The 16,199-nt window shown below is 45.5% G+C and overlaps 1 protein-coding gene across 1 annotated transcript in view; it reads left to right on the plus strand.

Moving 5' to 3' along the window:
* The window catches only part of CRB2 (crumbs cell polarity complex component 2), a gene marked incomplete at its 3' end in the record, with an annotated part of 47,642 nt that overhangs the window by 10,538 nt on the left and 20,905 nt on the right, over window positions 1–16,199 (plus strand). The window contains exon 3 of the mRNA XM_080356089.1: window positions 15,475–16,176. Coding sequence (XP_080212215.1) covers window positions 15,475–16,176 — 702 coding nt within the window. The remainder of the gene's footprint in view (window positions 1–15,474; window positions 16,177–16,199) is intronic.

Consider the following 16,199-nt stretch of genomic DNA (forward strand, 5'->3'; position numbering starts at 1 on the left):
GAGCCGCTGGGACCTGAACTAAGGTTTTGTGGGGAGGGACAGACACGTATGTTTAGCATAGGGTAGTCTATATCCTCCTCCTCAACACTTTAATTTGCAAAAAACGATAAGTTTTTCTTGCCATAATTGCATTTGTGCCTTATTAACTGTGATTCTCTCTGCCAGTATCCACAATGACTGTTCTGTTGTGCTCAGTGTTAGCTGTGTTTTGGTTTGCTTTTCAGCATATGAATATATTTTCTTTTCCATAGGATAGAGATATAGTGGGCCACAAAAGTCATTTAGGGCTGAGTCAATATATCTTTTTGCATAAGTCGTTACCCAGTTACATATGCTGTATCTCCTAGGCGGGTCCTGCAGTAGGGTTTTCTGGAAAGGGGAGGAGGTGACAGGTTTTCTGTCCGAATTACCTTGCAAGTGATACCTTGCTGTTACATTGTTATAGAGTATAATTCAGAGCATTATATGAAAAGTGTAATGGTCAGAGGAGACACAATAACAGCACCATCAAATATTGATAAAGTAGGATTATTAATTAGAGCAGGGGTGTAGGATTAAAATGTCCCTTGAGTTTCATTCCCCATTTGATATGAGAGTGTGGTTTTGTGGTCAGAGAGTGGGAAGCTCAGGACAACTGGAATCTTTTCTTCTCTCTTCAATGTATTTGCTTAATGTTCCTAGTGGTTCAGCGGATATATAATACTATTGACCAGAGTTCATAGAATTACAACATGCTCCTATGGTGGCACTGCTGAGAGGGAACTTTACAAGGACCTTTCTGTTAGTGTAGCTTAGACTGATTTGTAGGTCATAAAATAGAAAAACACCTCGAATGAGCTGGTCCTGTCATCCTGGAGTCTCCTCCTCCTCGAAGGAGCTGCCTGCTCTGCTTTTGTGAGCTGGAAACGCCTGGCTGGTTGGGTGGAGCAGAGAGCGCATGCCGTGGCACTGCGTGGCCTGTGCGGAGAACAGCGTCTTGCTCTTGGTGGTGTGTGCAGGGCTGAACTAAATCGATATCAAAGAAAAGAGACTGAATTGAATTTCCCAGTTACACGGCCCCGCTTAAAAAGGAGCTTTCAAATGTCTCACACTTGAAAAAGACACTGCAGGTTAGAAATGAGATTTGCGTTTAGAACAAAGCCCCGATCTGCATTACTAATAACAGCTCATTCAAATAGAAATAATTTCACTTTGACTTTCTTTTGAAGAGTATCTGTGCTCTCTGCGTCATTGGTGTTGGCTTTTCTTTCCCTACATTTTTGATCCATCAGGACAGTACAGTAAGGATTTGTTTTCCTCTTTAGGTGTTTTCTGGTTCTAATATTCTACCTAGAATAAGTGGTTTAGACCTGTTGTAATCATACAAGTTCTGTAAATTCATTCTTCCATTCCTATACCTGAAGTGAGCATTCTTGGCATCCCTCAGGATGTACCTGTATGTGCTGTAGCATTTTAATGTTCCTTGTGTGTCCCTTGGGCTGTTTTACCTGATAAAACTCTCCAGTCTAAAGCATCTTCTCTTCTTTTTTACTTTTCTTTTTTCTTTTCCCATTTTGAATGTTTCCCTGCACTCTCTAGAGCCATTAAATGTTCTGACTATGCACTTCAGGAGATCAATATGCTTTTGGTATTCAGAGGCATTATCATTCTGAGGCTGTGTGACTCGTATGTATTCATCCTATTAACATCTGCTCAAAATTCCCAGGGTCCCACCACAGCGAACAGCGAACGACCGTTTTGTCCTTGGTCGGGCTCTGTGAATCAGGTGCCTGACACCTGGCTGGGTGTCGGACAGACTCCATTTCAATCTTTACTTTGTTTTGGCCTTATTTCACCCCTGGAAGCTCAGGTTCAGCTGGAGGCAAATGAATGAATGAATTGGGAAGGGTTGTGTCCTTTGCTGCGGTGGCAATTCCTGCGTATTACTGCCCAAATAAATTATTTGGTTCCTAAATTGTAGGACCCTGTTCTGATCCAGCAGTGAGATTCTATCAGCCCACAAGGATGTGGTCATAGTTGAAGTACCTTTCTGTAAAGCAACAGAAAAAGACAAAAGCTCAAGTCCTTTGCTGGGCATGATTGGCAAATCACTGTCCTTACTGGCTAATTTAGTGGAGGATTATGAGCTTTAAAGTCATGCAAAGAGGATGAACTGTGGCTTTGTCTTCAGCGTTAACTCAAGTGGATATTTGGTGGTGGGAATACAAAGTGTCAGCTTTATTGTTTTAACAGAAATTGCCAATAGGATTAAATTAGTGAGGGGAAATAAACAAGGAAATTGACGTTAAGTGTATAACAGTGCTGAAGTCAATAGCCAGGAGTGGATTCTCTATTTTAAAATCTGAGGGATGTGACCTTTTACCCACTTCAGGTAAGGCCATTATTCTGTGGAGAAGAAACAATTGACCAACGTGGAAGCTCCAGCCTGTGAAATACGGATCCGAAAGCTGCCCAGCACTACCCTCCAGTGGCGTGAGAGTTGTATTTACAAGTGTGTTGGGTCTTTTGACAAAAACAGCAGCAAAAACACTTCTCAATAGTCAACACAACTTCAAAACACTCTTAGATCCAGGCAATGTATTGGACATATCCTTCTTCCTGCTATAACGTTTTACTGCAGAAATTCTTGCCTGAGACCTGGTTACATTATTGGCTGCTCAACATTCTCATCTTCCCTTCTGCCCAGGGGCCCCTTGGAAGGGATTCCCCTCCACCAGGTGGCTGTGAGCAGGGGAGGAGGATCAAAGGGTTTGATGCTGACCTGCAGCAATCCAGAGGGGGCTGGTGTAGATCAAAGGGTCCAGCCATGGTTAGAGCTTCACTTCTGTGACTTCCCTTAGAGAGAACCGGGCACAGGTATGGCCCGGTCTGCACCTGCTCTGAGTGGGCTCGCACACTGAAGACGAAGCTATAGATGCCATGCATGTATTGCATATCCTTACGGTTCTGACAATTTGTTAGGTTTTGAAATGAGGCATGTGAGGAAGATCTCTGCACAAGAAGGCAATGTTGCAAGGCAGAGTAGGTGATTTCAGAATTCAGTCCAGTCTGCTTCAGCTTGTCCCCTCAGATCCTACCTGTGGTCTTCCCATAGTCTGCACACAAATATTGGAGTCTGTGAGAAGCTGATGATGATACTGATAAGAGTAAGTTCTGCTTACAATATCATTTCTCTGTAGAAGTGGTGTTCTTTAAAGAGGACCGGGTGTTGTCACAGTTCCTGAGCTGAGGCAGGAGTTCCCTGCGGGTTTGCTGTGTGCGGGTGTGTGCCGTGGATCCTGCCTCGGGCCCGGCGGGAGCGCGTTGCCGCAGGATGGCGCCTGCTGGCCGGGCTTCCAGGGCTGGGAGGAGCTGGAGCCCAAACCTGCACATGTGGGGTATGTATGCCGCATTCAGTCTTAACCCACAGAGATGTTTCCTATGAAATTCTCATAAATAAATGTTCATTCTGCCTTTGTCCTACTGGACTGCCAACCCTTTTCTTCCTCAACGCTACAGTTTTATCTGAAGTTGATTATTGTGCTCCAGGGAAGTGAGACTGGGTCAGAACTCTGACCATCTGTTACATTACTCTGTTGAATTGTTGCATAGCAAGAAATACTAACCTTTCTGCTTTCTCTTGTCACACCAATTCATTGCCATTACCCACAACTGATCCGTGTCATATGCTCAGTGCTCTCTGGTTTATCAGGTAGCTCGATTTCCTTGCCAGCAGTTCTGATTAGCAATGATTAGCAAAGTGTCTAAAAAGTGCAATTAGGGTGTCTCGAGTCTGGAAATTGTGTGGGTTTTGTAAGTTTTAATAGCAACTTTAAAGTTTTGTCAAAGCTCTTCTGCTGTGTGGACGTTGCAGTGGGTCTCACAGTGTTCAGTGCTGCCTGGTACAGGCTGTGTCTGCTTGCATTCGTTTGGCAGCGCTGGTGATATACATGAATTTCTTGTCAACTCCTGTTTTCACACTATGGATTTGGCTTGAATGTGTGCGGTGCAGAAGGGACATCTAGTGGCCAGATGGCAAAGTGGTGACAATGCGTTTTAAGGGCTGTCGCTTTGCTTATTATGGGAGAGAGCAAATTGTGGGTTAGAGATTGGGCCCTGGAGGTCTCCCGAGCATTCCATGACCAAACTGCATTTGAACGTTTCAGTTCACAGAATTGGCCTGTGAGTCCCTAGGCTTGAAATTCCAAAATCCAAACTTTTAAAAAATGTATGTGTCGCTTTTCAGCAGTGATGAGAGCAGAAGAGTGTACTGAAGCAGTCAGTTTTGAACACTGTTTGTGAGTGGAACTGGAGTTTGTTCCTTATCTAGTTCAACCTCCCAAGTTCTCAGTCTGCACCCACTGTTAGTATGGGCTCATTTGTTCATGGCTGTGCCTAATCACCCCCAGAGGATGAAGTTGGGGAAAAATGAGAAGATTTTGATGTTGTTGGCTTGCATGGTTCAATTCAGAAAAGCAGATTTGAATTCAGTGGTGAGGTTCCAGAAGGGTGAGGAGGGAAGGTGAGGCTCTGTCCTCTGAGGCAGGTACCGTGTGGTATGGCAGAAGATGGGAATGTCTTTATTCCTACTAGCGCCTGTCTGTGATACTGGCTGTCATACCACACGTCTAACCTCTGTTATCCGATCTGTAATATTAGGCTTATTTTAAGCCCTGTGTGAGGAAAGATTGTGAAACTCATGCAAGCATACATTGTTCTTTGAATGGAAAGCACAGGCTGTTTTGCTTAGGTACCTCACTGTTCATTCTGAACCGTTTGTAGAAAATGTATAGGATTGTTTTGTGAAGAGTGTACAAAAATATAGGATAAGGGGACAGAAAGGATTTGCTGAGTACCTCAGACCTACTGTCTCTCTTTTCTCTTAATCCAGCTTGCTGCCCCATTTTCATGTCATGCATTTCCGGCTTGCAAAGTTTCCTGCCTGCTGAGAATAGAAGCCTTGCTGTTATGCTGTCCTTAAGTCTCTTGTAATGAGTGTTACGCAGACGAAAGCAGCTGTGTCCTTTGGCTCTAGTTTTAATGCTATGTTAAAGAGCAGATTATAGATGCTGGACTGCAGCGAGACAGAGGTAGCACAAACCATGGCCAGTTTGGGGAAGGCTTTAGCAAGGATGACTAAGGACTTGGGGCTTATGCTTTAGATAACAAATCCGCACAATTGTGCTCCTTCTTTGGAAATGTAGGCAAGCCTAACAAATCAGGGCCTTACCAGAGTTGTTTCAGGGTCCCCTAATTGGACTAAGCTGGTTAATACCCACATTGGCCTTCAGATGCCCAGGGGTCTAGCACAGAAATGGTGTTCCATTAGTGCTGGCAAAGTGTCATAAAAATGTAACTATGGGTCTTGAAAAAAATTAAATGCTAATATCCTCACAGGTAGACACTGGATTAAGGTATTTTGATTATTATAAGGAAGTTGGACGTCTTGACCCGTGCAGGCTTTGCTAGCTTGGGTTTTGAGTCCTGGCAGACCCTTGGATGTGCTGGCAGTTAGCAGTGGTCAGAGAGCACAAATGAACACCTTTTCAGGAGGATCCTCCCTGCTGAGCTCCAGCCCCAGCACCCGCAGCGCGTGTCCTGGCAGCGGCGCAGCCACGACGGTGTCCCCCTGCGGAACGTGTCGGCTGAGAACCACGTGCTGCTGCCATTTCCCAGGCTGCTCAAGTCCAAACCCTGCTGTGACAAATGCAGGAAATCCTTCAAGAAGGCACCGTTCATAGCATTCCTGCATGTGTAATATTATTGACACATTTGCCATGTTAGCAGTTCAGTTTGAACCCATTGACATGGACTTGACAGACCAAGTGACTCCAAAGTAAAACTCAGTCACTAGCACAAGAAGCTACAGCTTGAGACTGTCTCAAATGTACTGGGAGATACCAAGAATATTCAGACTCTGCTGAACTGTTTTGCTCTTTTCTGAGCTTTGCTGTCCTGTACCAAGTCTGCTGTAGCCAAAGGCTTTGTTGAGTATGAGCTGCCACTGGCCACACAGCACAGTAGTGACACCAGACTTGCATGAGACATAAGCCTCTGTGGGACGACCTCTACTTTCATATGTGTAGGGATTTGTTATGCTAATTCTGTTTTATGAAAGTTGAGCATGTCCTTCAGGTAGACATATAAGCCAGAAATTACTACAGGTAGTTTTATTTCCCCTGCATTGTGAAGTATTGCGCCAGCTGACTTACAGAAGTGGCTGTATTCAGTGGAAGAAGAATGGCTTATTGCAGTGTTAATTGTGCAATGGATTCATAAGTATTTGCTTTAGTTGTGGAAAAGATGAGTTGTTTGGATAATTCACACAGGTGAGGCAAGAAAATCCTGAGCAGAAAGATTCTGCACATGTCAGCGGTTGGTTGAGCCCCCTGACAGCAAAATGAGAATTTAAAGACAGAGAAATGAGTTCCAGATGGTTGTGGTAACTGGCAAGAAACTAATACTGAGGCTGATCTTGAGAAAACAGACTGAAGACACCAGAGATGAAAGTGGGGGCAGGGTGGTCCAGATAAGGTTGATAACACGTGATATATCATCTTTGGAGCATTCCAAGGCAGGATAGTGAGATGAACCATTTGTTGCTGAACTGCAGTGTTTTGGTGGTGAAAACGCTCTTGCTGTGCCTGTTCTGCTTTCTGCACCGAAGTTAAAAGTAGGGCAGTAAATGTCCCTGCACATGGCCCATCAGCCTCTGTCCTCTGCAAGGATGCTGAGATAACAGGAATGACTCCTTGCAGGATTGATGTTGTTTTCCTTGTATGCGGCCTGTCTGCACCAGTTCTTCGCTATCTTGCATGTTTCTTGTTTGAAGTAGGAATTTATATGGCATCTTACCTGCTTTCTATTCTTAGTTGTCCGTGGAAGGGTGAGGCAAGGGACGTAATTCTCCTTACAGTCAGTTTAATCCAATTGTGGTGTGGGTTTAGAGGTACTTAGTGGGTCACAACTGAGTGTGGGCTCTGTCTTTTTCCAGTTACTTTCACAAAACAATGGACACATAATTTTTTCACTTATAAAACTGAACACATGCATCTAAAGGTGGAGGTGTGGCTTGGTGCTTGTGTTATGCACATACTTCTGTTCATGTCTGTAACTGTCCCTTAGCTGGGAAAGAGGGTTTGTGTGCATTCTGTGAGTTTGTATGTTTTTGGGGGTTCAGACATCTCCTGGTGTATGAGAGAGAGCAGGAAGGACCAATGTGGACTCGATCTGCTCTTTGGGATTAACAGTGTGCCTTTTGTGTCTTTTGTCATTTTCTCTTTGAACAAATTTCTCTATCAGAAAATTGTGATTGATCCTCATCTGGCATTTCTTTGTAAATATGAGTTCATACAGAATCCTGCATCCAAGAAATGAGCCCCAGCCACCTCAGTCCCCAAGCTGGTTCTGAGCTATGGAGAAGACACCAGGTTTGTTTTTTCGTTCTATAGATGGAGTTCAAACAACAGAAAGCAAAAACCCACCCAAGGTCCTCTTTCCTTGTTGCCTTGTGCGGTGAGTCTCGTAGTCCTGCACTTTCTCACTCCTTGGGCAGCCCGTCCGGTTCTCAGCCCGGGCCGTTCTCCGCCCGCCCCTCCGGCCGCCGGGCGGTGCAGCCGCTGGCGCCCCGCGCGGTCCGATCCGGAGATCCATGCCGCGTTTTCCCTGCGCTCCGGCGCGGCCTCTGTCCAGCGGGCAGTGCTGGTCCGGCGCGTGCAGCGGGCCCGCCCGGCCGCGATGCGGGAGCAGCCGGGGCGGTGCGCGGGGAGCGGGCACCGGCGCGGCCATGGAGCTGCGGACAGCTGCGCCCGCGGCCAGCGGCGCGGCCCTCCTGCCGCTCTTCCTCCTGCTCTGGGGTAAGTTTTGTCTTCTGTGCCTGATTCTTGCCCAGTTACTGTGCGTTAACTTTGGATCAAATCTGTAACCTGCCCTTGTATTGCAAAGGTAACTAAAGAAAACGTCACTCTCACTGGTAGATTCGAAGGCTGAAAACTTCTTGTCTGGAAGGCAGACAGGCGTTTCATTCTAGATATGTTTTTTCCTTCTATTTATTTCTTGTCTCCTTTTGTCTTTCTGCCTGTGCACATGTACATATGCATTTACTCACAAGAGCTAAAAGCGTGTGCACTACCATGTAATTGTATTCAGCTATTACAGTAACCATTTTCTGCGTTGAAAAGTTCTGAATGTTACGATTGTGCCCATACAGAGGAAATACAGAGCTTTATTTCCATTCTGTATTCTTTAGAAATACATCTAGGCAAAAGAGGAGTGTGGACTAGATCTGCTCTTTGGGATTAACAGTGTACCTAGGGGAGCGTACTGATACATTCAAGTGCCAGGTACCCCTGGTACAAAATTGGAAGAAGACAGTCCATACGTATTCTCACTTGGAAATCTTGAAGAAAGCAGATCCATCCTCAAAATGCAAGAACTGATGAGGTTACAAAGGAGTCTATCACACTGACGGGGGATTTTGGGGTTTTTTTGGTTTATTTGTTTGTTTTCCGCACATTGAAAACTTATTTTATTACAAAAGAATATACTTGAGTATACTGGGATTCAGGCTCACATAAACATGTCTCTGGGCTCCAAAAGCCACTCTTGTATACAGTTTCTTATGCTGCCTGAAAAATAGATCTCTGTGTTTCTTCTGGAGTGGGTGCCTGGAGATCTGCTGGGCCCAGACACCTGGTTTAGTCATCTAGGGATTATAGGGTCACGTCAGGAACATGACCAGCCTTTTACTGGAAAGTGATTGGGACCTGGCGCTGCCAGACCGGTGTCTGATGTCCGAGTCCCGTTTGGTTTCCACTGAGCGGGGACAGAAATGATCGATGACGTGAAGAAGCGCAGGTGAAACATGGAGAACATGCAGAGCACAGAGTCAGAGTGCCTTTTCTCTGCTAATATCTGCTGCATTTGGCATTTTCTCGCATTAGTGGGTGAAGTTTATGTACTTTTGCAGAGTTGGAGAAAGTTTGCAACTTTTCTTTTGATTCCCCAACAGTCTTTTTTTTTCCCTCCTCGGAAGCCTCTCTACATTTCCTTTGCTCCAGTCACCTCACACTATGGTTATGAAAGTCAAACTACATTTGGGTTTTGTCTTTTCTTTTTTCTCTTGTACCAGCCTCTTTGTCCGGTGCATTCGCTCCAAGTGCCTGGAATTCCTCTGGCCACGGGGAAGCAGCAGGACTGTCTTTTGTATCTCGTAACCATAGCTACTGGTTTGGAGTGTGAGGCAATTCTGGTGGCTTTGCATTGTGCAGACGGGAGGCCGGTTGCAATGGGGTGTTGCTGGGTGTGTGGCTGCCAGAGCCGGCGTGTTTCTGGGGATTTGTGCTGTTTGCCCATCGCACTGATAGTTTTCACTGCTGGAAGAAGCTCTTTTCTCAACAGTGATTTACTGAGAATGTGGTTTTCTTTTGGAGTGCAGGTGGATGACGCATCTTGGTACAGCCAGGAAAGCTCAAATAAAGCAACGATTTCCATAGTCTTCCCACCTGCTCTTATTTTGAAAGGGGAATTCTGCCAGATTTAAACTATAGTGAATGGTGGTATTTAAGTAGTGCTTTTAGAATGTTAAGGCTGTAAGGAAATGCCTTTTCTTGCCCTTGTGAGGTATATGACTACTCTTTTTCGTAATTGACTGAGTCTCAATGTCATCGAAGCATGGAGTGGCTAAGTTATTTGTTCACAATGTGTTGGGAAAGTTCTGATCATCCAGATGGCCTGTTGCACCCAGGTTGCCTGTAACCATAAGACCATCCTGCAGCCAGATCCACCCAGTCTCCAGTTGTTCAAAATAAACTCCAGAGGACAGAGGTTTAGGCTGCATGTGACTCCGCTTTTCCTGCCGCTGTCTGTGTCAGGGGCAGAACAGCCCTCAGCTTCGTCCAGGGTGTTCTAAGGGAGATTCTGGAGGGCAGAACTGAGTGTGTGCTCATTGCTGTTCCCACAGCTCTAGCCAGCAATGAGCACAGTAATTCACATACCTTTGGCCTGGAAAATGCTTTAGATGCCTATTGAGGGAGGACACGTGCAGACAAACCTTTTTCCTGGCAGTTTGCTATCTGCTTTAATGCAAACTCTTGAGATGAGCTCGGGGACCTATGGACAGTTTAAATCTTACTTCAAAACGTGGAAACAAAGACATAAAAGCTTTTCAGCCATTTTGTTCCTTGTCAATGTATTTAAATAAGAATTGGACCTTCAAGCTTGTGATTCAGTCTGGTTAACTGAATCCACAGGAAACCCCGTCTCGGTGTTTGATCTGTGGAAATAGCTGAGAGATCAGAGAATGCGTAAACCTTGAAGGTCAGATTAGAGGGGTGTTTATTAAGGGAAAATACGGGGGTGTCATAAGCACAGAAGATCAAAGAGTTACTGTGGCAATATATGCAGTGCCATCATAAAACATAGATTTATAGCTCCTGTCCTTTGAGTTCCAGCAGCATGGTAATAGGAGTTACATCTTCAAATCTGCATTAAAACAGCGGACAGATAATGAAAACGATTTAGCTGGCTACTTGTTCTGTATTAAGAGTAAGTTTAATTCCCTGAAGAGGTATTGCTCATAATGCTGTTAATGCCGCTGGCCATAACGCTGGCACTGCTCAGCCATATGGATTGCTGCCCACCTTTGGCACCTTTTAGCAGTTCACTGGGTGAGAGAAAGCCAGGAATCAGCTTTCTGCTTCTTTGGGGGGGTAAATATTATGCAAATTTCACAAGGGGAAACGGAGCCACTTCTTAGGCCTGTCTTCATGAAAGTCCAGTGGTCTAGGTGCTTAGAAGTTCTTTTTATTTTACACTAGTAGACGGTAATATCTCTGCCGTGAAAAAGCTTTGTCACACCAAAAGCCTGGCTTGCAAATGTTGTGGTCTGGAACTTGTTGGTCTGCAATAACAGAGAAAACCAATGTAAGAAGCCTGGAAAGTGGTGAAACCACAATATTAATCTAAAAATTGGAATAGGAAAAGCTGAAATCTGAACCGTGTGCAGGGGTTTCCCGAGAGGTTGTTCAGTTAGTATCTGAACTGGCAGTTGGCTCAGAAACTGGGCTTAGTGCTTCATCTACCAGAACTCTACAAGTTGTATCAAATCCATGAATAGTAATGTTTTTTTTTTTACCTTCTTTATCAGGAAGCAGGTATTTGGTGTAGATCTGGGAAGGGTTTTCTCTCTGTGTCAACAAAGAAATGAGGCTTGTAAAGCCCTAGAATGCATGAAGTCACCTGAAGGGGCCTTGTGCACTCCCTGGACGGGTACACTGAAGGTACTTCCTAAAGAAGGATTTGATTTTACTCTGCCATCATCTTTCCAGAGTTAGCGAGGGTGGGTGAGCAGCTCGAATGGCCCTTGAGGGCTCTGGTCCCGGTGGGTGCTGGGAACAGGCCGTGGTGTGTACCCTGGCACTAATCCTTCACCCGGACCAGGAGAGGCAGAGATCAGCAGAGGTCAGCAGGGATTTACTAATATAAGCACATGCCTTCCCGTTGTCATGGAGACAGAACTCTTTCCGTTCCTTTATTCAGAGTTTATTTAGTAGTTGTGTTACCCTGATACTTACAGTGGAGGGTTCCCGCTCTGCCCTTGGCCCCGGTGCTCAGCAGGGCACCGCCTGGCTGCTGGAGCTGTGTTGGGTTCCTCTCCCTCGGTTATGATTGCGGAGCCGCGGGGGCTGCTGCTGGGCAGCCTGATGTTCTCACCTCTTGGCCATCAATTGTCCTTTTCCAGTTGTAGCAAGTAGGGCACCTGAAGGAAGCCTCTTTCTGCACAAGCCTGCAGAACCTTTTTGTAAAAGATGAGCAGGATTTGAAATGGCATCGAAGTCAAGGAACCCAACAGCAAATGCATGCACAAAAGACACTTCACACATCATGACTGGGTCATAATTTTGGAATTGTAAATACTCATAAGCATGAAGCAGTCTTTTCCCAAAGTATATCTTGAGCATTTTGCTGAGATATTGTATGCAACAGATAGTGAAAATAAGCAAATGAACTCTGAGTGCAGTGCACATGCATGAACGGGTATTCAGAGATGGGTTATTTTCAGTAAGTACCACTGACTCTGCTTAGAATTTTTTGTTGTGTTTGTGGAGATTATATTGTTCCATTTGAATAACACTTTAATAAAAACCAAACTAACCAACCCACAAAAACCACATTAGTCACTTGGCAAAATTGTCCTTCAGTCTGAAGGAAACAAGGGAATCTCTGGGCTGATAACCCCTGCCTGCCGCTTCCTCGCTGGAATTTTAAGTGACCATAAAGAGCACCTTTAGGGTAGTTATCAGTGAAGCAGTGTGAGGAGCTGGAAACCTCAGGTACCCTGTGCCTGAATAGGGTGACAATTAAGTGGAGCCTGGAAATCAACAACTCTAGCTGCTAAAATTCAAGTGAGAGGTTCATGTAGCTGTGGCACTGAGCATCTTCCACGAGGCTGGGTGTATCCCAAGCTTGGCCCATCCATCCCCTCTTTCCCAAGACTTTGAAAAACAAACCTGTGAAAAGCAAAAACAAAAACCAGAAGCCGGTGACTAACGCTAAAGTAGCATCTCACAAACGGTGAAGTAATAAAATGACTGAAGCTCCTTGTCCTGTGTATTTTTGTCTTAGCAACTCATAAATGGTCTCTAATAAAACCTTCTGCCAGCAATGCCAACATAACATCAGGATGGAGAGGTTGTGCAAGAAGTTACTTTCACGCAACTCGTGTTGGGGTGGAAATAACTGCTGAGATTTCACAACATTTTGAGTAGGCAGAGCTGAGGGGGTTTATTTGTTTTTTAAAGAGAAGGACAGAAACCTTCCTATTGCTCTTTGAGAGCCTCCCTGTCCCGTGTCACTGCAGTGACACACACTGCACTGCTACCGGGGCATCTCGGATCGCCCAGCTCCTCCTTCATCTCGGATTTCTCTTTTTATGGCTAGAAAACTTGCTGTTGAAATTGTCCTTTGACAAGATAATGTAGTAAAGGTATAGAGTATAAAATTATTAAAGCCTGTTATTAAAACAAAACTGGATAATGCAGCTTGCTTGCCTAAAAGTGTTACAAAGGGTCACAAACCTCATCTTTTAGGGAAAGTCTTTGTCAGCTACCTCTAAAGTGTAAAACCAGACCTGTCCTGAGAGAGCTCAATGGATGCTTTATATGCCACTGTGTTAGCCTTTGAAGTGCCTCCTAATCCACCCCTAAATGCCTGGAACATATTCTTCAAAGAAACTGTAGGCTTCTCCGGTTTCGTTTCAGATTAGGGTTGCAGGATGGGATGACTAATATGTTTTAAAGTGTTTTTTTCACTTACAAACATCACTGATTCATAGTTGTCTTGTGAAATGTAAAACAGTCCCAAGTGTCATTGTTAATCCAGCAATAACTACTTTCGTCGAGAACTATTAAACTCGTGTCATTCAACAAGTTCTTTGACCTGAATTTCACCATTTTCATGGAACAGCGTAGTCTGAATTCCGTGTTTTCATGGTTGGTATATTGTACAGTGGGAAAAGCTAATTTATTCATTTTGCTTATTAGCATTTGATGAATATTCATATGATACTCATATAATTATTCCAAAATAGAGAGGAATTATTGTATGCCCTAGGACTGATGGATGAAAATAACAAAACCAGAGCTAAAAGTGTGACTCGTGTTCTTCCTCTGGGCAGGTGCTGATCCGGGTCTGGGTACCCCTTAGTGCACAGAACTCCTGCAGGCGCTGTGTTTAACGTCAGGGACATCACAAGTGTTGTGCTCATTGTCACTGCTGAAATCCCCCTTTCTGACGTCCCTCTGGAACAAATTGTGTTTTGAATGAGTGTCTCATCTGTGGAATTATTTAGCCGCTGAATGAATATTAGGGTTATACTATATTTACACAGGAGCTTGCTTTGTCCTTGGGAAATGTTTTTTCCAGTATTAGTATAGGCATGCTATATACAGGAGAATGTATGATATAATCTTGGAGTTAGTGTTGTTAATACGTCTGTAACCTCTACTGAGTAGGGCAAATGTGTGGGTAGTTTTCTGCAAGCTGCAGTTCACAGAATAATTTGAAGTTATTTAGATATTGTTTAATTTCTTGGAAAAAACAGGAAGTAGAATATGGATTTGATGTTTTATGTTTAATTGCAAGAAGCATTTAGACTGTGCACTTACAACGAAAGCAGAAAACTATATATGTAGTCTTTGAAATGACTTGAGGCTGCCAGCACTGGCAGTGCTTGGTGATTCTGTTGAAATGTGTTTCTTTGCAGATGAGCCGCTGCAGATCGGAGCACTTGTTGTGAAGGCGCAGTGGACTCGGTGTCTGTCTCGGGCTGCGCTCCTGGCCTGGGGAACGTGCAGCCTGGGCCTGGTTCCTCATTAAGCCTCCAAAGGCTCCCATCTCCTGCCTAGTAAAGCTCTTTTGCGAATAGTTTCCTGGGCTCCCACTCTTAATTGCTACAGAGATTCCTGGCAGATTCCGTCATCTTGTTTTCTGCCTGACTGGGAATCTGAGAATAAAAGGGTTGATGGCAGAATAAAGAGATTGCTGGACAGTGCAATGCTCAGCAGCTCTCCCAGCATCACATGAGAGAGGAAGGAAGGGGTGGGCTGCGGAGATGATGCTGGGAAGAGAAAGGGCTGTCTAAATCCCTGAGCCTCCCTCCCCCTCCCCACTGCCCCTCAAAAGAAGACTTAGAAACACTACAGTCTTTTGGTGGGAGGAATCTGGGGGAGGTCAGGGCAGGGGCAGGCTTTTGTAAACCAAAGTCTCCTATAAATCCCCTTCAGGCCTCAAAGCCGGATGCCTCCACCTTCAGGTACAAAGAGACTGAGGGGCTCATGGGGCAGCGAGCCGATAGAAAACCACTGACACAGATTAACTACTGGGTGTGTAGAAGGTGCACCAGAGCAAGGCAAACATGACCAAAAATGGGCTGGGATAATGATGGCATGAATGAGAGAATGCACAAGGTCAGCTGAGAAGTGATGCTGGTGTGTGATCCTGGCAAATCCTTAGTGTGGAACTTGGCATCTTAAAACGCGGTGAGGGCCGAGGGTGCTGAGCTGTGGGCAGTGCCAGAGCTGTACAGGCCCCTGCCGTTTGAGTAACTGCCCACTCTCCACCTGCAGCTCTGTGGAGTTTCCCAGGGACCGATTCCTGTCACTCGCTGGCCCACAGTCACATTCAGAAGGCAGCAGAAAGGGCAAATGGTACCTAAAAGTGAGGACAAGTCAAGTGGTTTGTTTGTGAGTGCCTCTAAAAACCAGGCATCTAGTCACCCGACTTAGTAAGAAATTCCTGATTGCCATCGTATGAAGGCGTGTTGTGTTCCTTATAGTAAGTGTTTGATTCTCCAGAATCCTCGGCTAACGGCTAGAACAGCCCCATGCAGGGTAGATTTAGATGGGCAGTCCCTGAGTTGTATGTGATGGTCAGCCGAAGAACTTGCTTGTTTAGGGCTATAAATGCTGACTAACAAAAAGTCTCTTTTCTCAACAGGAACTTCATACTCTGAAAATGGTAGCGGCTGTTCCTCATCCCCATGTGAAAATGGTGGGAGCTGTAAGGATTTGGAAGTGGGTTACCAGTGCGCCTGCCCCGTGGAGCCTGTAGCCTACATGGGCAAAAACTGCGAACTGCTCTATGACGCGTGCGTTAAACACGCGTGTCCTGCCCACAGGATTTGCAACAGGACTCCAGGACTCCTGGCGTATGAGTGCATCTGTGAGCCTGGCTTCACAGGTCTTGATTGTAACGTTAATATTAACGAGTGTGAGAGCAACCCCTGTAAAGATCCTGGTTTTGAATGTGTAGATGGTGTAAATGGATATACCTGCAAATGCCAAACAGGACTGAGTGGAGAAGGCTGCCAAACAGAAAGCTCCGTGTGCTCTAGCCACCCCTGCCTAAACAATGGGACATGTATCGAGGGTCCTGGGGACTATACCTGCATCTGCCAGCCTGGCTTCGGCGGGGCCAACTGCAGCGACGACATTGATGAGTGCGCATCCAGCCCCTGCCAGAACGGAGCCATCTGCCGAGAGGGGCTGAACGAGTACAGCTGTTTCTGTGTGCCGGGCTTCCAGGGACACAACTGCGACATAGACATCAATGAGTGTGCATCCCGGCCCTGTCAGAACAACGGCACCTGCCTGAACGAGATGGATCACTACGTGTGCAAGTGCGTCCCTGGCTACACAGGTACCTCCCGTGCTGTCTGGGTG

The sequence above is a fragment of the Nesoenas mayeri genome, assembly GCF_963082525.1.
Source record: "Nesoenas mayeri genome assembly, chromosome: 18".
NCBI lineage: Eukaryota > Metazoa > Chordata > Aves > Columbiformes > Columbidae > Nesoenas > Nesoenas mayeri.